Here is a 22,754-nt window from a genome sequence, read left to right on the forward strand (position 1 = left end):
AAGCTTTATCGTCCAAGGTGCAAGGCTCTTCATTCCGTTTCATTCCATTCCATCGCATCGCATTCCAAGCTCCGATCGAAAGCAGATCGAGGAGAGAGAGAGAGAGAGAAACAGAGAGAGAGAATGAAAGAGAGAGAGAGAAAGAAAGAAAGAGAGAGAGAGAGAGAAAGAGAAAGAAACAAAGAGAGAGAGAGAGAAAGAGAAAGAAAGAAAGAGAGAGAGAGAGAAAGAGAAAGAAAGAGAGAGAGAGTGAGAGAGAGAAAGAGAAAGAAAGAGAGAGAGAGAGAGAGAGAGAGAAAGAGAAAGAAAGACAGAGAGAAAGAGAAAGAAAGAGAGAGAGCGATCAGACCAAATATATTTTCTCTCTGTCGCGTCTATTTCCGCTTTATATCTAGTTTTCGATTTTTTGATCGAGCGATTCGTTCGATCGGTTTTTGTCGTGTTTCTTGCCGGGCTCGTCCGAGACGCCCCTCGTTGACCACACGGAAACACGGACGTTCGGTGTCCTATCGCACTCTTTCCGTATGTTTATCGTTCTTATTTATTCAGTTACTTTTTGGTTTGCTCGTTTCTTTGGATGTATATGCTTTGGTCGATTTCGTGCGACGTGGCGTTTGGTAAGCTTCGCCGCGGTTTTTCGTGACGGGGGCACAACCAGTAAGCGGTCCAACATCGAACATCGCAAGCTTGTGTGTGTTTCTGATTGATTTGAGATTGATTTTATTTGCGACATTTTATTATTTGATTTTTTTTTTTAATGCCTCGTGCTGGTGGATATATGTCGGGAGATGTCGGGGAGGTCTGTGTCCGGCGCCCAACGCCACGGTGTGGAACATACAAAGCCTCTGTGAACATTGTGCATTCGCTGTCAGTGGAAGCTGCGTGAGAAAGGCTGGAAGACACTGCCTTCCGGTAGACAAGGACAGGGGATCATGCTTCGCGACGATTCGAACAAGTACTTTCCCGATCCTTTCATTGAGGTACATTTCCACTAGAGATACCCATTTCGTGTGTACACGTGTATCGAAATTCACGAATAATACACGGGTACAAGAGTCGTACAAGAAATTTAATATATCGTAATAGTAGTTAACATGCCATAAATATTTATAATTTCCTTATACAATTATACGTGTCTAACAAAGTATCCAAAAAATCAGACCCCCCCCCCCCCCCCTCACCTAATTTGTGATATGTAGATATTAATCGATAGTTTGCAAATTAAATCACAATAATTTCTATTAATATATTTTAATATATTCTATTTAACTTTCCGATTCGATTTGTACGAAGAAGAATACGGTTTAGAACACGAATGTATCGATTACACATGCGCGCGTTATACGTGTATCTTCAATACGCAATTAAAATGGCGATCTCTAGTTTCCATTTGTTTATTTGCCGACGCAACAACATTTCCGTTGCGACATACGGTGCAACGTTTAGCATGCACTTGCTTTCAAATAGGATCGTTATGGAGCTCCTCGAAGCCCACAAATTGTGGCGCAGCCTGTAGAATGCGATCGGAGAGCGCGAACGTACCCGGGCGAGACAAGGGTTGCAATTATCCGCCGATGCAAATCAATAACAAATTTATCGCGCGGAAAGAATGCGGTGAAAATTCGAGATGATCGTGTCGATAAAAAAAAACACGCTCCATTAAATTGAAAATCTCTCCATTTTGCGGGGCGTTCTCCGATCGATACTCGCGCGCCATAATTCTACGTAGCGTAATACCGATCCTCGAAAGCGGAACATCGACGAAGCATCGTCGAATCGTCGGCAACGGGAGGGAATCGACGGAACAGGCCGTCGATTCGACGCGAACAGAGCTGCGATGAATTATTCAGCGACACTAATTATAGAATTTTCGAGTCTGTTCGGCAACGGTCAACGGTCGGACTCGAAACAACTCGAAACCCGGTTGTCATTGAGACGTCGCGAGGAACGTGGCAGCTCTGCTCGCGGCAAGGAGCCGAAAAGTTGCAGCACTGGGTAACGAGGCAGAACATGAAAACAGGGTTTAGGCGGGTAACAGATGTACGGGCCGAGTCGCGGTACCTGGTCCAGTTACGCGGAAATCGGAAAATCGACCACGTTTCTCTCAAAGTCTCGGCACTTTCTGCCGCTGATTGGAATAGCAGCCGTCCGGGTTGCAATTATCTCTTTCCCGCGGCAGAAATTCCAGTGACTCGCAAAGCTTTTACTGGCGGAGTTCTTTCCGTTCGGATGAAAATTGAAAACGAATAGACGGCAGGTATTAGTTGTGCGCACCTTCTCGCAACCTACCGCGGAATTACCTTTCCGAAGAGGTTTTGACATTAATTCATATTATACGTGCTCAGCTGTTATACTTCCTTCGTTGAATTTCTTCTAGAATTCAGGGAAATATAATAACCAAGAATACTAAGCGGCGAGGAAGAATTAAGCCTCCAATTGCAGGCGAATTATATTTGTTATACCGATGCGTCCTTAAAATTAAATTGAAAAGGATATAAACGAGAAACGAAAGAAACTAATTTCAACTTTTCTGCTATTTATTTAGGTAATTATGAATTGAGCAACTTCTGTGCCTGATCGTTGTTTTTGATAACTACAACGGTGTCTGACCATTACCCGACAGTTCTACTTGCAGTTCCCACGTAATCCGTCGAGAACTTTTGAAAATTCTGTCAAAAGCACCCTCCGTTTATTAATACGCTGTGCTGCAGCGAGTCAAAGGTGACATTTTTTAACAACTTCGCAATTTAACCTGTTTTTATTAAGTTGCAAACCAATTGGAAAACAGCGCGTGTTTCACAGAGATCCCGCTCGTAATGCGAGATTATAGTGAAACGAATCTAGCGTAGGCGCGATTGAAACGGCTCCTTTCATGCCCTGGAGCTTTTGTTACCGTGCAATTTTAATTGCTACACTTTTATTTCAGCGAGGTCTGCGCCGTTCTCATTGAGGGAATTTTAACTGTGCGCGTCAGCGCGGGACTAAAATACAGAGAGACTATTGCTTTATTGGAGCAGCGGGAGAAAGTAGCACGACAAATAACCGGAACCCTCTTAACCCCTGTGGCCGTCTCTCGCGTCGATTCGACGCGTTTTTCACAGCCCCTGAATAGCTGTTCTGTTCTACAAGTCGTCGTTTCGCTATTTGCGAATATGCGAACAATATCATTGCCATCGATTGACTGCCCACCTTTATTCGCGATAGACATTGCTGTATTAACTGAAGGAAATAGAAATGAAATACAAAATAGTTTCGTGCTTTAACAATTTGAATAAATTCGAAACGTTGTATTAACGTTTTTAAATGGCTTTAATAGTCCCACTATTATGTATTGTATGAGTTATAAATTTTTCATCGTGATACATGCAAACTAAGGCAGTTCCGTTAGTATTAATAATAGAACTCAGTAAATCATTTAGTTTTCGAATAAAAATAGTGTTGCTCATTATTAAATTATCGTTGGATGTATGTAGAAACGACAGTGAAAGAACAGAAATTCGTTTGCAATTTTAATAATAGATCCATTGTATCGAATGTCAATAACTGTCTCGAGAGCTGCAGATAGAAATTGCTAATTCCTAGGATGTCTGTTTAAACAACGACACTTACTGCTGAATCACCCTCGTGTTTCCTGCTGCGCTCAGAAATGCAAGTACAATTTCAATTATGAATCCTACATCGTATCGACCGTTCATAATCGTTTCGGGAGATGAAGACAGAAATTGCTGATTCCATCAATGTCTGATCAAACACTGACGTTAACTACAGAATCGCCGTTTTTTCTGTGATCAGAAACCAGTCATCTAGGATAATCGCGAGCTATGATACAATAATAATTGATAAGATATTCCTCCAATTCCCGAAAACATATCGACATTTGCTGTTAAATTATTCGAAACGCATTCTCCTCTTAGCAGCGATCAAAACAATAGTCCTCGAGTCGTCAAACATAATTACCAGCGCAAGTAGAATGAGCAAGTGTTGGTCAGACACGTGAACCAATAGACGCATCGCATCGAATCGAATTCTACCGTAACCTACAAACCCGACCCTGCATTTCTGTACAAAACATTGCACGTCGTTGGACCGGAAGCGCATCCTCGATGCACGTCACGCGACTCGACCTCGAAGGGTAATTTGGGACGGACAAGTTCGGAATCCAAATAAGAATAAAGAACATATAGTAACGGATAAAGAGATGGAGAAGGTGGCAGAGATAGGTAGTTCAGATATATAGAGAGGGGGGAGAGACAGATAGAGAGAGAGAGAGAAAGAGAGAGAGAGAGAGAGAGTAAGGAAAACTCACCGTCTCGTCTTAACGCGACGATAACGGCGATAGTCGTTGGCGTTGACGTCGTTGGGGTCGAAGCCCCTTCGGTGCTTGGGCGGCGAGGACATGGTCGCGGCAGCCTTGCTCTTGCCGGTGTCCGGGATGCCGTGCGGCTCGCCGGCAGCGACGATGTTGTTGTTGTTGCAGAACGCGACGCAGCTGGTGTTGTTGTTTCCGATGTGCAGCGAGGTGAGAGGCGGCGGCGAGGGCGGCAGTTGGGCGGGGACGAGGCCGGCACCGCTTGCGGAGATCTCTTGGACCGTGATCGCGTGACAGCGGCAGCTGTCGTTCGAGGCTGGTGCTGCTGGCTCGCCGATTACGAGGCTCCGATCCCCGTGACCGACGTGGCTCTTTGGCACCGCGTTCAGCTCGTGCCTGCTAACCCTACCGGCTCCCGGCCCACCCATTCAAATCCTCGATTAATCGCCCGGTCACTCCACCTCTCCACTCTGCCGCTCCTCGCGCTGCCAATCCTCCTCGGCTCCGACTGGAACCCTCTTTCCTGGCGCAGCCGATCGGCAGCTCGCTTCAAACACTCTGTGCGCTCGCAAAGATCACCAACGGGCTTCTTCTCGGCTGCTGACGTCTCAAGGGGCTGGTACGCTGGAGTCCAGACGATGTCCTGCGGACCCGGCACGATCGTTGACGGTCACCGCGAGCCGCCGCGGTCGCAGCGACGGCCCGCAACCCCGTCGTCCCTTCAACACCCCGAGGACTCATGCACGCGCGCGATTCCCCCGCGATTCCCTCGCGATTTCCCAGCGGTCTTCCCGCGACTTTCCCGCGACCGCCGGCCACTATTCTGTCCGGCCACCTTGCGACGCACCCACGCCACTGCCGAGCCACCCGTTCGCGACCAACTCACGCACGTGCGAGCCCATCGCACGCAGACGACACTGCTCCGTGGCCCATCTCTCTGCTGTGCACAGGTGTGTCTCCTAAGGGGACGCGCGGCAGAGAGACGAAGAGAAAGAGAGAGACAGAGAGAGATAGAGAGAGAGAGAGAGAGAGTGGAAGAGCGCGCGAAAGAGGCAGAGAGACCAGAAGAGAGGGAAAGAGGAAGAAGAGAGACGGTAAAGGAGGAAAGCCAGCGGAGGCCGTGACAACGTGTACCGCGGCGGCTACACCAATGTCCAAACACCGTCTCTTCCTTCCGTTCCGCGATCACGCCGACTCACTCCGCGCGCACCAGTCCTCTCTCGCCCTCTCGTCGGCGTGAGAAAGAGAGACTAAAGGAGCAAGAGGGAGAGAGAGGTCAGGCTCCGGTGGATTCCGCGCGGTGGCAGCACCGCGGCGACGCGGAAACAACCAGGTGCAATGTCATCCCTTATTCGAACCGGTGGCGAGAGGACCGAGGGGAGCACCATTTGGCTCGCTTGAATCGCGTCGCGTCGCGCAATCAGCCAGCGGGACTCGCCGACTTCCCGCGATTGTGTCCAGGCTTTTCCTCTTTTCGCGACAATCCCCGTCCTCCGTGAATAAGGATACGCCAGATGGATTGCCGGAAACGAGCCGAAACTGTTGACACAATGAGATCTATGGAGACGGGGCTCCTGTGTGCCGCGAACGTCTTAAGCCTCATCTGGGTCAAGCGAATCGCTACAGGAGACAGGCTGAACCTGTGACTATGGACAGGTGATTCCAATGGCGTCCTATGGAAATAGGCCATCTGCTGGAACGCTAGGAAAGTTCCGGGATCTACGGGGTGGCTCGGTGGAGATGCGAGACCTACTCCCTGCGCGATTGTTACCGAGATTCGCCGAACTGATTGATCATCGTGTCGATGATCTTCAGCGTGATTTACTACGAGTTCCATCGACTTATCCCACGCACAGACAACTATTCATCAAAGTGTGATCGATTCCTAAAACACCCATTGTTCGAACATGGAAATCGAACGATATTCCACGAGACCAATGACACTGTTTATGATTGAAATTATTGATTGGCACCGCGAAAAACTTTTCTGCAGATGCAACGCAAACGTGTTGCTGCAAACTCTGAGCAACCATGCTGCTGTAAACTTTGAGCAAACACGTTGCTGTAAACTCTAAGCAAACATGTTGTTGCTATAATAATAACCACGTAGCATAGATAATTATGTCGTAGGGGTTTGCTCAATGGCAACCGGAAACAGGACCGCGAGTTTCACAGGTCTATTCAGCGACCTTGATGAATAAAATAATGTACCGATTCAAAGAGATAAGCGTTTCGGTTTATTCCGTGAAGAAGGATGAACGTTTTGAAAGGAACGTCCAGGCGAAAGAAACGGCAATCACATTCTGATCAGACTGCACGCACGCGCGCGTCTGATCGAGCGATCGCTCGATGTCGCGCGTCTTGCATTGCCCTAACGAGTTTCGGGGCGCTGGTTCGGGCAGCGCGACCGGAATCTTGATGAGGGCGCAAAGGTTAGAAGGTGGTGATAATCGGCGTTCGCGAGCCCGCCAAGATGCGACAACTTCTGTCGATTAGTTGCTCGCGAGTTTGAAGATCATACAACGTCTATCCTGGACATACCCTACCCTAATTACCCTCAGAGACGATGAACGGTTTTGTTCGATGCCCTCTTGCAGTTGGTTGAACCAGTTAACGAACACTTGCAAATTACCGTTCAGAACTACCTGAGTATCTTTTTGTCAAGTTTAATAGGAAGTTTATAACGTTATATAGTTACGTGGGACAGAATGACAAATAGAAAGATTCAAGACAGATATTAAAAAGTAGATGAAATCCTAAATGTTCGCCAATATTTTACAGGTTGTTTTTTTTATAAATATTTCGCGACTGTAAGACATTGTTCAGGAACCGTTTTTGGAATGAATTTTTAATCTGCCTGTTAATCGGCGGTGAAGCAGAAGCAATACATGGAAATAATTACAGAGAGTGACTAGAGAAAGGATTTAAGTCGGTAGTACCAGGGAAGGACTCGCGTGAAAAATTCCCGGCGCACTATTAATTAAAGAGGTGGTTTAAAATCCTTTCGCAGTTGAATCGTCAAAAATAGCCGCGCTGCAGTAACGACGAAGCATTCTCGCGGGCGGGAACACCGGGGTGGAAAAAGTGGAGCACGATCAGAACCGACGAGTCATCTCTGCCAAGGTTTGAGGGTGGCCGGTAGCGTAGCCTTGAGAATCGGGTGAAAAGTGAAAAGTTGGCGCTGGGACGAGGCGCGGAGGAATTTCAAATCGCGGACAGTCTCGCGTTTTGCGGGCGGGGGGGGGGGGGGAATATTTAATCGTTAAACATGTGCACGAGAGATAGAAATAAAGCGGGGAGGTGGCGTGAGAGAGAGAGAGAGAGAGAGAGCGAGAGGGGAGGGGTGCAGGCCAACTCGAAGATCCATTTACACCTAGCCTCACGCAGTTCACAGGCGAAACGAGTCATCCACGCCCTCCACCCCCGACGAAAATAGACCCGGTTCACGGGTTGGCCGCAGGGTGGCGGCACCGGGAACGGGGCTCGAGAGGGTTGCACTCGGAGAACACACCGACGAACGATCATTCTCGTTCCAGGTGCAGTCCAGGTGCGAGACCATGTCTCGATGCCTGCCTAATCAGATCGAACGGGACCGGGCCGTTTTTCATGAAAATGAGGACGACACCCAGCAGCCGGGACTAACGAAGACGAATGTACTCCAATCTCCGGAAAAGCGGAGCCAAGGTTATTGCCTCGACACATGGTGTCCCGTGACCAGTAGCACGGATGCAAAAGGCTGACTCTGCTCGCTTGTCGGAGAGTAATTCGGTACATTAATTTATTGTCGCTGTACCGCTGGTTATGGGAAACCCTACCACCCACCGACACGTCCGTCGCCTATACAAATGTTCGAGGTCGTGCTACTTTTATAGCAACGTAAACGAAGAATGGGTGGATCCTTATGCGAAATAGAAATTAATTAAACAACGCGTTGAGTGTCGGAAATTAACTCTTGAAATAGCCGCTATACCAAAGTCATTTAATTAACGAAACTACAACTAGGAAATTACAATTTGCATTAGTAAACACTAGTTTATTTTTGTTGTATTCTAAACATCCTAGTAACGTTCAGTATTTTCAATATATTGAATTAAAAATGATTTTCAAAGTGTAGATAAAAGTAGTGTTATTAAAGTGTTAATAGAAGTAGGAGTTAAAGTAAAATATATGTACTTTTACTATTTAGAATACTTATTTTCATTACAAGATGTTTCTTAAATTATATTTTTAATCTTTTCATATACTGTAAAACTTGCAGCCCTCTTGCTTTATAAGGTACGATATATTTTTCTTCAATTATAAAACTGTAAATGAAACATCCTCTGTCGATTCCGAGTACAAGATCAAAATGGGCGGAGTACTGTTTTAGAACATTTTATGCAAATGCGTCTACGGAACTTACGAGGTTGCAACAGATTATCTGGTTAATAGGCTGCAGACATCTAGGCGAAAATGCCTAGGTCACGGAAGGCGTTGCGACTTCGAGTGTGAAGAGACTCGGAAACAAAACGAAACCGTGGGCGTCGACTGCCAACAACTATGTCTCGTGGGTAGGAATTGGTCGCGACTATGGAGAATCGTGTGGGCGCGGGTGAACGATCTTCGGAAACGTAAACACACGAGTCAGTTGCAAGGCCACTCGTCTTCGAATTATACGAAAAAACGACTGGACGATCGCCAACCCGATCAACACGACACGGTCCGAGCACGTGGCCCGTGTTGGTCACGATAGCGACAGGTTCGAGCAACTAGCGAGTAAACACTACTTTTACAGAATATTTTTCTTTTGTATATCTTTCTTCTTCCCAAATGTTAAGAGAACTCGTAAATCAAATTTTCGGGAAATTTCTACTTTTCAATGGAGCTTTTAAAAATTACATTTTATGAAGATATGCTCCATTTTCGTTTCAAAGCTTTCACTGACAAATGACAAATCTGGCGTGAATGTACATTTTCGGAGGAGAATGAAGTTTTGAGGAAATTTGCTTCACGGTACATATTTGAAAATTACTAAAACGACATTTGATAGAAAAAATTTAGTAATGGTAAAAAATGATACCCTAAATATGAATATCCTTTGCTACCAGTCACTGTGACGTTCCCTCTAGCCTTACAAGATCATTTTTAGGTTCGGAATCACGACCATCACTACGACGATGTATTCAACTGTTCCGTTCCCAACGACTCACCCAATACATAAGTCGTTGGTACATGGCCCGCGAGCACGTATTGTCGAGTCTTCTAAGAAGCACTGTTTGGTTAACGAGGACACCGATTCGGACGTCGCCGAATCTTGCCTTTGCATCCGCCAATGAACCGACGACCGGATGCTTCCGTTTGCGAACGGGCACAATGCTCTCGGCTGAATTAGGGGCTCTCTAGGTGGAATTGCACGAGGCCTCGTTCTCCCGAGAGATTCCTTAAGAAACAATCCCCGGTTTCGGCAGCATTGCAATCACATTAATTCGAGAAACCTGACGACGAATCGGCTCTGTTGTGTGTCGCGTGGTGGTTCGCAGTTGAAGCGTACACCCCGGTTGTTCCGGATCGATAGTCAGCGAGCAGAGATTTTAATTGGTCGACTGAGCAATTAAAAAGTTGGGAGGAGCCGAGATTGAGTGCAGGCGATAGCCTATATTCCTATCACGTCGATTAGAGTGTCTTCCGATCGTCTGCCTACAAATTCCACTCAGGCTAACGTCCCGGCCCTCGAAAATTCTATCGCATTCTCCAAGGTGCAACAAAACTTAGATAACTTGCTCTTGAACGAACAACTTCATCCGATTGTTTCCTGTGGAAATATTCTTACAATTGTATTGATTGTCAAATATATATATATATATAAACAATGATTTTGACCGATAACGACAAGTTTGCTGCTAAAACAGAGAAGATGTACTCAAAATAATTGCTTCCCTTATCTTGAATTTCATGAAGATACTATTACTACCGTAGAAATTCCTAAAGCAAGACGGTCAACTAAAATTAACTGTCCGCCGGCATTATAGTTTTTCGCTAACGCGACCGAGCATCGCGATTCTTTTATTCTTGACCATTAATTTTTATTGTTTCAAGATGTAAAGAAATCTGAAAGAATTCGAACATACCTATCCATGTCTCTAATTTACTAAGTATTAGCTGATCGAAATATTTGAACGCAGTTTCGAAGAAAAAATTTCACCGTAATGCCGGCAGAGGGTTAATAAAGTTGTCGAAGATCATTGTAATAACCAGAAGATGCGATAGCGCACAGCAAACGGAACGAGTGTTAAAAATAAGCTCGAAAATACGAGAAGAATGGGGACCAACGTGTAGGGGTGAATTGCGAAGTGATGAACGAATGGGGGTGTCACCTCGCGAAAAATTTCGTTGATCCCCGGGGGGGTGAACCAACCCTCCGAAAGATGGCAGCGGCGTAGCTTGGCGCTCGGTGCCGCCCGGTCAATACCAGAAAAGGAAGCGAAGGGTCCAGTTTCGCTGGCACGCTAACCTCGATTCCGAGTGCGCTGCGTACTCTTGCACCCGAACCGGCGAATTTCCGAGATCGATCACGGCACCGGGCGACCTTGAACCGACGCGACGCGACGCGACGCGACGGAGCGAACCCGTGCAGGAGAACCGATCCGCGCGCGGTCTGGCTGCGGGCTTGCACGGGTCCGAGTTGCACCGAAATTCGACGCGACCCTCGGAGGATCATGATCACGGACCAACGCGAAGGACAACGGCGACCACGGCGGTGTCCCAGATCCTCCGGAAATCGGTTCGTGTCCGAAGCTCTGAATGGGCTCGCGCTCGCTATCACGATAGGGTCACGCGTTTGCCCGGTGACCCACATAGTCGGCCACGGAAAGCCATGTTTGTTTGTCTAACAAGAATTCGATAGAGCATCAGTCTAGTTTTTTTTTCTCTTTTTAACGAGGCTGCTCTTGTCCGAGTTGTCGACACGGAAGAGAAGCGAGCTGAAACTTTCATTATTTGCGAAGCAATTTCCTCGAGAGTATCAACAGTTCTTTTAAGACCAGCACGATAATTCTGCCGTGCGCGTCGTTTATTCGATATAGTGCATTTTATGGGTTGAAATTGGAAGCAATAATGGGAACAGAATATGCCTGGACCACTTCGTTCCATGCACTTTTCCTTGATAGAAGAGAGGCTGACACGTGTCACGCGAGAGAATGATATAGAACGTTGGCGTGTCGCGTTAGGGGTATGTGGGCCACGATGATTTTACGTGAAAGGATCATACGACGCGGAATCGATAATAAAATATGCCGGATAGATGTGAGACTTTTTAATAAATTGTATCTTATCGACGAGGATATATGGCCATAATGAAGTATAATAATATACAGTATAAATCGGTAGTTCAATAACGAACTGTTTAGAGAACGAAGCGAAAGCCAATAAACGAAATCTATTCTGAATACTTCTGGTGCAGATCCCACTATTACCGTCCAATATTTCCGAGAACAACAGGCGCAGAAAGCCCGATGTTGCTTCGCGTGTAGCGTATAGATTGTTGATCGAGACGCGAAATCCAACGGGCGAGCGTGTGTGAAGCAGCCGGTGATTATTTTCGGATATCGAGCGAAAGTGAGGGTCTTTCGAGGAGGCATCGGCACGTTCGTATTTAAATCTAGTATCGCCTGGGTCACCGGTTCTACGAGCGCCAGCCGAGAATGGATCACCAATTAATTTGATTCCCATTGGTCGCCTATAACTCCCATTCCCGGAGATTCGACCCCGTATGCGATAATGCGTTAAGAATAATCCACGCGAACCGTGAAAATGTTCGGGCGAACGAATCCGAATTTATTCGTCCCGTTTCTCGGTCGTAGGCTCCGCGCGTAATCGATCGCAATTAACGTCGACTTAATTGCCCCAGCCCTCCGGTTCTCTGATTCCTGCCATGGCCGGGACAATGAATATTTGGAGAAACGAATTATTTACTGCGAGAACTGTCCGTCGAAATACGCGCGGCAATTAAAAGCGTCGTTAAATGTCGTACTGGAATATTGTTAATGCGTTAAGCAGCGTAACTTCGCACGGAAAAATTGAACGGTAGTCTATCTGTTCTCGTTTTATCGAATAAAGTCTCCGCTTTCGACGGGCTCCATTGTTTCCGTAGGGGTTTCTGCGCTAGGAAAAGAAAAGCTCGAGACAACATTTTTCTAAGACATTTTCCTTGGGATTCTCAGGTGAAGCACGTTGAAGCTGTTGCAACTTTCTGAAGAAAAATCGGACGGGAATCCACTTGCAATCTATTTCCCTATGTTGCTGCCATTCAAATATGCTTTTGTGCCGAGAAGCGCGTGGAGATGCGAAGACGTTTCCTTTTTATCGACCATACGCTACTCAGCTTACGCAAATTTTGCCGAGCCTTAAATTAGAATACACTCGAAATATGAGGTCTTTCCTTTGTAAGGAGTTTACAACATTTGAGACGCGTCGTTTTCTTGCAATTTGATCACACTTTGGATAAAAAGTGGTCTGGTACGATCGGAATAAAACTGCGCGTTTGTTTTCAGATTTTTATGTATATTTGAACATCTTTATGGACGCTGACGAATTTTTTTCCGATAACAAGTTGTTCTACTCTTGAAGACTGGAGTCTTCCCATTTTAACGAGTTCAAGAAATCCGACCTACGATTTTTTAAAACAAATTTCAAGGAAGAGCGTAAACTTGCCACTAAAATGGATCAGTCCATTAGTCTCGAAAGTTTGATGTAAGTTCAAGTAATTCAACAGGATCGAACAAATGTTTTCCCTATATCAAATATCCACGTTCTCGAAGGCTAAGGTCTCCCCTTTCCAACGAGTCCAAGAAATTCGATCTACGATTTTTTAGACCCGTTGTACAGCACTTTGAACGACAAAGGATGCTTGCACGCTCACGATCCAAAGCTTCTGGAATTGGTCAATAATTAACGATATATACCATCACTGGCCGACGTTAATTGTTCAATTAATGAACGCAGTTGCCGAGAAGAGTAGACGACAGCCATCGCGATGCCCGAACAAGCGCTACTCTATCCGAGGAGTTGGAGCAGAGCGACGAAAGCTTCTAACAGCGAAAATGGAGCGCGCTCGGCTCGCATGACAAACCGACGTCGCAAAAATGAAAGTAATGTTTAAAAAACGCAAGTAATCGTTGCGACGGAGGGGCGAATCGATGGGCGATCGCGATAACACGATTTCCGAGGTCGCGGCGAAGAAAATAACTCTGTTCGTCCCGCGAGCTCGCTGGGAAACGAAGCGGGAACCACTTCGAAACGAGTTCGGCCCGAAACTACTTCGGCGGGGCAAACTTCTAAATCAGCCGTTGTTTACCATCGGCCGAGACCTCCCGACTTCTAAATCAATTTCGAGCGGCGCTGCTCGTCTTCGAGAAACTGCGATCGATTCCCGACGAATTACAGCGGATTCCTCGGAACGGGAAGACAAAGCCGAATAAATTGCAAAAGGAGCGGCGCGCGAGCTCGAAACGGCCTCTGGGACCGCTTCCTCGTGAGCTCGATACTTCCTGCGGGAGAAGCAGCCGAGGAAACAATATTTTAAGCAGCGCGGCGCACCATCTCGGGGTGGAGCGCATAAATAATGCATCCCTCTCTCGCGTGTGCTCGGAAAATCCTACAGGATAGCTGGTTGAAAGTCCGCGACGTTCTCTTGCGAGGACCTACGGTCTTGATCCTCTCAAAGAGTACGACGCGTTACACGATGCCGTACTTCCGCCGAGAATGTCCTCCTTTGTATTATCCACGAACAGCTGTCTAAATATTTCTTACGGTTGCCGCGTTGCATCAACCCGGCTGCTAGAAGCGTAATTGGTATTTATACCTTTGCAAATTTAAACAGAATAGAAGGATTTTACGAATAAGCGAAAGATATCCGACAGACGGGGTCACACCAAGTTTCCATCGTCCAATTGCGAGCATCGTGGACAGATCACCGAGGACTACGATGGCCAAGGAAATCCACTCTCGCCGACAAACGTTCAAGTCCCAAGGAAATCACTATTGAAACAACTCGAACTTGTCACTTCAATGAGGAAAGAGGATCGAACATCGCTGGTCACTGTCCAATATTGACAATCGACACTGAACGGGCAATCGGTGCCGATCGACCTCTCCCGAGATGCAGACTCCGGCGGTCGCCTGATGGAGAGATCTCAGCTCTGGATCCGCGGGAGCCGAAGATCTTTCCGGTCGCGACGGGTTGGCTCGGGTTGGGTCGGGTCGCGGCGGTTCGGACCGGTTAGGGCCTTGTACCTTTCTCGAGAGGAGCCTTCCGCCGGGATTCGACCAATGAGTGACGCGAATGGTAGCACGGCGTCGGTATGACTGACTCTCTCTCCTGACCCAGTGTGCACGACCTGGCTTGTAGCAAGCGAGCACAGCCAGCAGGCGTATCCCTGGTTGGTCAGCCGGTCGACCGTTTGCCAGCGATGGACTTGATCCGATTCCCGACTTTTCCCTTCCGATCGATTCCACAGAGTCGCGAGCCGCGGGCTCGACGCCTGATTCTCGTGGATATCGCGACCGCTCGAACCTGCCACCCTATGCGCTCAATCTCCCCTGGATATAGTCCGGCTATTTGCGTACATCCACCTTTACAATGATCGTGCTCGGTGACAATGACACCGAGATCAGTGGCCGACGACGCCGTGAATTAATTGACGGTACCGGTCATCGCTGATTTTCAAAAGATTGCCAGCAATTTAGGCTGATATTATTTCGATAGTACGTCGTACCGCAATACAATTGCACTCGTTTCACAGCTCGGAACCTACGCCGGTTTACACGTCGTTCATTTTCTTGTAACCAGTTTTCACAGAACGTAGCAACCGAGAAAATGGACACGTACTCTACTTTAAGAATGTTATGGTTTGAAACGCTGTAAACACTTCGGAGAGAATTGTTCTCGCAAGTGATCCTAACGTAGCTTCGGAGATCGGAGTTTTCTCTTTGCAACACCACCTTAAACTTTAATGTACGATTTTATCTAGTCACTTTGTGAAACTATAATAAAGGAGTCCCTGTTTCACAAAATGTTCAAAGAATAGCTTCTGGAGACAGTTTACCTTCTTAACACATTCGCATCGGGAAATTTAATTCTCGTTTCAATACATATGTGTTGAAGTATCTTTACATTGCTAAAATACCCCGATTTATATGAAAACTTAAGGAAAAATAGCCCGAAGCGAATGTGTTAAAACAAAGTCAACGATGAATTGTGAGCGCATAGGCTTCGAGTTTTTAAATAAATCCGTGTCGACGATTTATCAAAGATCGGAAATTTTTTTTAACCGACTGCAGTCGTGTTGCGAATGAAAGCATTGTGAGAACCAGCTTTTCAGTATTTAAATAGAGTGCTGATGTCTATTCTCTGAAGGAATAATGAACAAGCATTCGAATCGCTTAGTAACCATTTGTTGGTTCAACGAGAGCCATGACGATCGCGAAAAGTGAATAACCTCATCCCATTTAATTACCTTGTTATTACTGAAAGTTTTTCAGTTTGCAACAAGTCGAGAGAAATCGAGCAACGCTGCTAGATTATACGGTATCAATTATGCCTGAGTGCCGTCTGGCGAATACACGTGTAAAGAAAACAGTATCATTCGACAGGTAAATGGTTCAATAAATAAATGCGCTTGTTTCGTGTGGAACTAACAGAAACACTTGAACAAGCTTAGTACAAAGTGAATGACCTTATTCACGGCTGCGGCTTTATTACCGACCAGTTGCTTCTTTCGTGATATTAAAAATTATGATTGAGCTTTCGATTGCTGATACAAGCCCCTAATTTTTCTACCCACTCAGTAGAAACATTTCTAAAATTTTAGAATTATTTTTGCTGAAGGTATCAACATGAAACGGCATCTCTGTCGTACAGTCTGCAAATTTCGCAACCAAATCAGCGAGCGGAAAAATTAGTCTTAGGATTAAATATTAATATCTGGCTACTTAAATGCTTTACGAACTCGAGATTAACGTGTAACATGGCAACGAACAATTGCCACAGCGAAGCAGCTTTCCGTTGAATAATGTATCGGTATCTCGATACGGTGCGCAGACCACGAGAAAAATGAGCTAAGGCCAGTATGGCTTATAATCTAGGCAACTAGAGCCTATATCTGAAATAACTCTAATAACACGGTTACTAGCAGAAAAAGTCTTGTTTCATTTTAGCGGGAAGTGGGTGTATATATGTCTTCCGATCGGTGTCAAGCATCCATCAATTTTCGACAAGGTTGTGTCAGCTGACTCTGACAGGGATTTGGAAAAACGACTATTGGATGAAATATTCTATCTTTGACCTCGTAGATCTTGTTCGCAATTAGTAACGAAAAAATTGGTATATTTTTAATAGAAAGTCAACTAGAAATTTTTAATTATAACAGACTTTTTATGGATGTTCAATTGTGTTGTTATTTTAATAAAAAATCTAGATATTTAAAATTGTAATTCAAATTTATAATACTATAATTAATACGAAACCTATTGAAACAGTGAAACTTATTAAATTCCTCATAATGATAATAGCGAATGGTCTATATAAATTTAGCAACTAACACGCGTTAGTTACTTTTAGAACTCTGTAGTTTTAATGCCAAGTCGTTGTAATCTCTTATACAAGGTAAGTTTCCTAATTAACCCCTTGCACTATCGCTCTTTTCATGCTGTGACGATTAGTACTTATTCGTACTTCATAATTTTCCTAATAGGATCAGACAATTTTTTGTCTTATATTGTCTTTATTTACCTTCGTTTCTATACTTTGATAACAGAAGAATTTATTTTTACTGCGACGTAGAAGAAATTAATAATATTCATATTTAGTAGAGTTTGCATAAAATCTTCACCACGAGTTTGACTCGTTATTATAGTGGAAGGGGTTAACCTTATTAAGTCAATCTGTTTTATCGATGATCGTTCAATTACAGATTTCAAGTCCAATAAAACCATGATGGTTGAACGCAATCGAGCAAACACGAAACATCAGACAAGAAGGTCCCGCCTGTTGTTCAGCGGACAAGTTTGCCAAGACTGTTCCGAAATTGCAGATACACGTAGCTGACAGGTGAGCAAATTGCCGGTACCGCGGACCATCGGTTCCAGGGTTTGGTTTTATTATCGCGCACGGCGGATCGACAGCTCGTTGTCTTTCCGCGGCCGTGTCCCCGCGGTTCCCGGTGCGGACGATCGAACACTCGGCTCGGGATCCTTTGGAACGAGACGCAAAACCTGTCGGTAATCCGTACGAGTTCCTTGAGAGCTTTCCTGGCGACCTTCTTCGGGAATCGATGCCGCCCCTGTTAGGAACAGCCGACCCAATTTCCCGGATACGTGAGTAACACGCGACACTGGTGTACACCCGACCAAAACAAATTCTCGGAGAGCCTCCCCACTACCGCGACTTGTAAAACTTGCTGCTGATTTCGAGACCTTGGCAGATACGGAAAGCAGCGGCGAAAACGAACGTTGGTTAAGCGCGAAATCGAAACTGAGTCAATGAGAGGATATAGAGGAGTCTGCTAGACAATTGATTTTTTTTTAATACCATTTGATAAGCCATCGAAGGAAATCCTAAGGAAATTGTTAACAATGCTTATCATATCTAAGTATACAATTAAAACTGTCATAGTCAGATAAGATGGTTGAACGTTTTTCTTACATAAAGAAGAAAACTGTTCTTTTTACAGTATTCCATAAACGATCGAAGGAAACCTAACAAAATTCTATCTATAAAATTTAAAAATTAAATTAAAACTTAAATATATTATAAACTTCCTTTGAATTTTCTTTTTCTCGAGCATTCGTTCAAATTTTTGACTTCTTCGGAAAGTCTGTAAATTTGTTAAACATACAAAGACACTGTTGCTACGAAACTATAAACATGGTCACTTGGGACCTTTTATAAGAAAAAGTAGCATTTTTATACTACGTAAAAAATTAATTTCATCTCGTCGCGAAGAATATTCTGGAATTTCTTCACAATTTATATCGGAATAACAGCTTGATGGTTTTCTTTCAGTGGTCTATCGACTGCAATAAACAAAGATCAATTCGGTTATCGTCGGAATTCCCTTTAGAGAGACAACAAGGTAAAGAGAATTCGAAGAAAGGATGAACTTCGGTTTGGTTCCTGTGGACTCGTCCTCCGTAGTCGACCGGGATTAGGTTAACGACATCGAGGCGTGGCTATACTATTGCAGGACTACATGCCACGAGAACACGCGACTGTACGGATGAGACCCGAGGAATCGAATGGCTGCGACACGCTGTCCAACGAGATTGGAACGATAGTCTAAATGCATTCGAATTGCCATTGCCCACGCCAGAACTAATCCAGAGTTCTAGTCGATTGTTTTATACGCTGTCGTTTCGAAGCGATTCGAACGGAATTCAATGGGACCCGATCCTCCAGGGGAGCTAACGGTGCCTCGGACATTAGTCGTTCATAGTCGCCGAACGAGTCCATACGCCGTCAACGAAAGGAAAATATTTGAATAGGTAATAACTCTCTGTAGACAGACTCCGCCGGTCTCGGATTGGCTACGCTGCGAAATCAATTCTCTCGGAGCTGTACGACCACGATTCCATTGTGCCAGTCGATGAAACCTCGCTGTCGCAGTCCGTGATGGCAGTCCGTGATCCTAAATAATGAAGCATTTTATAGTTGCGACCGCATCTTTGTCCATTTCGCACGCGAGCTGCAGAAAGAAGTAACAGAACGGTACCGGCGAAGTTCCGGTTTGGAACGACTCGGAAAACGTTCTGAAATTTGTTCACGGCTGAATCCATCATAGATCCGAAGGGTGAAACTTCCCCTGTACAGCGACTCCCTAAAACTTGATTTACGATGTTCTTTTTAGTTTTTCATGGACGTTTGAATGGATGGTGTACAATAACTGACGCAATCGCATGACCGGGCTTGTTCCACTTTTTCGTCCCATAAAACAGCCAATAAAAATCATAAATCGAGATTTTTGGGCTCGTTGTAAACGGGAGGCTGTGCAATCTTCGAACGTGGGATAGATACGTCAATGAAAGAAATTTTCCAGTTGCCAGAGTTGTTTGAATCTGTAGCTTTTTAGAGAACAAACGTGTCTTTAGTTTCTGATCTGAGACATCATTCAATGTTATGATAAATGACGATGACAAAGGCGATCGGAAAGAATTAACAACGAATCGAGAAAGTAGAGGCTTCGATCTTCAAAATGAGCTGAAATTCATTGTCGTATATTCTTTTTTCATAAAATCATAAAAGCTCAAATTCCGACAATTTCTTAGCATCAAGGATATTTCTAAGTAACGAGTTCAATATTACAAAACTGTGACATAAATTCAAAAGCATTTTTGGCAATCGTAGAATTTCGAGAAAGCTTCCACCGTGCATCTTCACGCCGGAGATGTTCGTTTCAACAGGAAAATATCGACACTTTCGTAAACGTTACTGCGATTGAAATCAAAGACGGCAGATTTCGAAAATCCGAAAAGGTCGACTCGTGGTGGCGGAATCTGGGCCGCGGCAATCCACGCCAATGAATTTCAGGCAACGGTAACGGGTTGCAGGGGCAAAGTGACACGCTATAGGCTGTCTCCGGCACGTAACGGAAAGTTTGCGCGCGGGGGTGGGGGCTTGGCGGTTTGTGGAACGGCCGCCTGCAGGGCGTCGCGGCGCTCCGTAACCGTGCGCCGCATGTCGCCGACCCCGCAGTCACCTGTTTAACGCCCCGTGCCCCAGTATTCGAGTTTGCCGGACATGCACGACACATTCTGCGTGCGGCGACGCTGACACGGCCGCGGAGATGGTACCGATTAAACCTGCGCCCCTCCATGTCATCGGCAACCACGCACTTTGTGCAACTCGACTTTCTAGCCAATCTCCGATTTTCCGATTCCCGCGAGATTTATTCTCCTTCAGAAACATTAGTAGTTATCTGAAATGGATTATCTCACCTGAATGTCAATTGTCTCAGATTATTTATAGATTTATTCTTCTTGAAAAACATAATAGTCATCTGAAATGAATTATCTCACCTGAATGTCAATTTTCTCAGATTATTTATAGATTTATTCTTCTTGAGAAACATAATAGTCATCTGAAATGAATTATCTCACCTAAATGTCAATTTTCTCAGATTATTTATAGATTTATTCTTCTTGAGAAACATAATAATCATGAGAAGTAGATCATCTCACCTAAATGTCAATTTTCTCAGATTGTTTAAAACGGGTTCAATAATAGCCTTGCTAACGTTAGAAGTAGAACATAATCGCTAGAATCATCTCGTTATGAAACGCGACGATTATCCTTAGGTCGCGGATATTTATGCAAAATAAACGTTATCTGCATCAACAAAAGTAGAATAGAACTTTCTTTTTTCTTTATCTTAATCAGTTTAAGATAATATGTCGATATCCTGAAATTCATTTAATCTTTTCTTGACTTTAAAGACCAATGCATTTTTGTTCTGATAAATATGCAATGTAATTACCTCAAATGAGTTATCTCATTCGAATGTCAGTCTTAACAAATTACTGATGATTTTTAGTGCTGATTCAATAACATTATTGTTTACTATAATCTTAATAGTTATGATAATAGTAACTATTTCGATTGTAATAATATCTTGGAAGGAATAGAAAATTTATATTTGTCGTGTGGCCTCATTTCATTGAATGCATAAATTGTAACAACGGATCGAGAAAGTAGAGGCTTTGAACTTGATAATGATTAATAACAATTATACAATTTAAAAGTATGGAATAATAATCATACGTAACAGACTATTATCAGAAAGCTGCTTTAAACCGAAAGAAAATGAGACGTCTTCTGCTTTCTTCCGGACGACTACGATAGATTGTCAATAACTATTACAATAATTCATAAAATATTTCGTAAAAATTTACATAGTTATATCGAACATGTATAACCGCATCTGACAAGTTGGAGCTTCCCATGTACGATCGCTTTTCCAAAAATAATTCTTTAAAGATCGATGATTAGACTGCGTATCTTTACACATCTGATTTTCGCTGATACAGATGCTTCCATACATTTCGCGAAACGTCGCAAATGCGCAAAGATCCGCAGTCCATAAATGACCTTTGTTTCATGCTCCCGACCAAATTCAATTCATTGGAAAGTTTGCGGGCCCGTAGTATTCCCCAAAAGCAACTTTATGGGCACCGTGCCCGCGGCTGGAAAGCGACAGGATAGTCCGACCCGATTCGTAAAGCAACAAAGGAACGGACAAACGTGGAAATTGCTCGCTCCGCGGAGAAATTTTCGAGCATACGCGGCACGTATGTATATCGAGATGTATGTTCCAGGAACGCGAAGGACGTTGGCGTGTATGCAATGCGGCATTTGCGGAAAAATGGAAGCGGGCAACCGGCCGCGTTCCAGTTTCGCTTGTTGCGTTTTAACGTACCAAGTGTCAATGGGCGGCGACCAAGAGCGAAATTGTTGGCGATGCCCGAACAGCCGCCCTTCTGCCAGCTACACGTGCTAACAAGGTGGCATGGAACCGGTGACAACCTGTACAGAGCGTTCGTCGAACCACTGGCTGCGACCACGGCGATTTTCGAGCGAACGGTTCGTTGCAACTTTACCCGCGAGTCCGCGTTTGCAAATGAAATTGCTATCTGGGTCAAGAAATGCTGCAGTATGTTTCGAAGAAACGTGTCTGTATTCTTCATATAATCAGAGTCATTAGAATTTTACTGTACAAAGTTTGTAACTATTCGGTTTATGTAATTTCAAAAACCTGGCTCGTGATAAAGATTTTTAATTAGAATCAAATATGTATGAATGTTGCTCGCTTTTTTGAAGACAGAATTAAATTTTGTTGATCTTTTATGTTCTATATATGAATGTTGTTCCCTTCTTTGAAAAGAGAATCAAATTTTCTTCATTTTTTAGCAATAATCATTCAAAAAAATTGTCACAATGAAAAGGTTCGAAGTGGACAACCAGATATAATATCATTTTTCTTTTCTTCTTACAAGGAATATTATATCAGCCGACGAAGGGAAAGGTTAATTTTAATCTTTGTAAATTGTCTTACGAAATTAAGTGTACCGAAGGCTTTAACATTAATTACCATAGTAATAGCAAACATTATCTTTAGTCATATTTTCCCCTAATTTGAACTCAGCAGAAGCGACTACCAATCTTTCCTCGGCCCAGGCAAATTTTTATTTTCAACTTTTCTAAATTAATTTGACCGGATCTGCACGAAGTCTAAAATCGAACCAGGTTCATTGCGGTCTCATTCGACGGTTATAATCCGTGGCGAACGCGTACGCCAATGAATAAGCGTAATGAGCATCGAAGGGGCACGTAGCACGCGTAACTAGAGTAAATGCACAAGAATGTTCGTTGCGCGTTGCACGAGAGGGGAAACGTCGCTATTACCTGCAGGCGATCCTC

General features: G+C 44.5%; 1 protein-coding gene and 1 long non-coding RNA gene across 6 annotated transcripts in view; one reads left to right on the plus strand and one right to left on the minus strand.

The window, feature by feature from the left end:
• Positions 1–5,168, minus strand: part of Shaker (potassium voltage-gated channel protein Shaker) — a 246,968-nt gene extending 241,800 nt beyond the window's left edge. For all 5 annotated transcript variants that reach the window (XR_013494535.1, XM_078186981.1, XM_078186982.1 and 2 more), the window contains exon 1: positions 4,307–5,168. Coding sequence is in view for 4 of the 5 variants with exons in the window: in XM_078186981.1 (XP_078043107.1) it covers positions 4,307–4,737 (431 nt within the window). In the remaining variant the exon portion in view is untranslated. The remainder of the gene's footprint in view (positions 1–4,306) is intronic.
• Positions 5,169–15,821: 10,653 nt separating this feature from the next.
• On the plus strand, positions 15,822–22,152 carry LOC144473104 (uncharacterized). The gene is made up of 3 exons (XR_013494495.1): positions 15,822–15,937; positions 17,257–17,393; positions 21,653–22,152. It is a non-coding gene; the product is annotated as an uncharacterized LOC144473104 (long non-coding RNA).
• Positions 22,153–22,754: the final 602 nt, after the last annotated feature.

Source organism: Augochlora pura, chromosome 7 (assembly GCF_028453695.1).
Source record: "Augochlora pura isolate Apur16 chromosome 7, APUR_v2.2.1, whole genome shotgun sequence".
NCBI lineage: Eukaryota > Metazoa > Arthropoda > Insecta > Hymenoptera > Halictidae > Augochlora > Augochlora pura.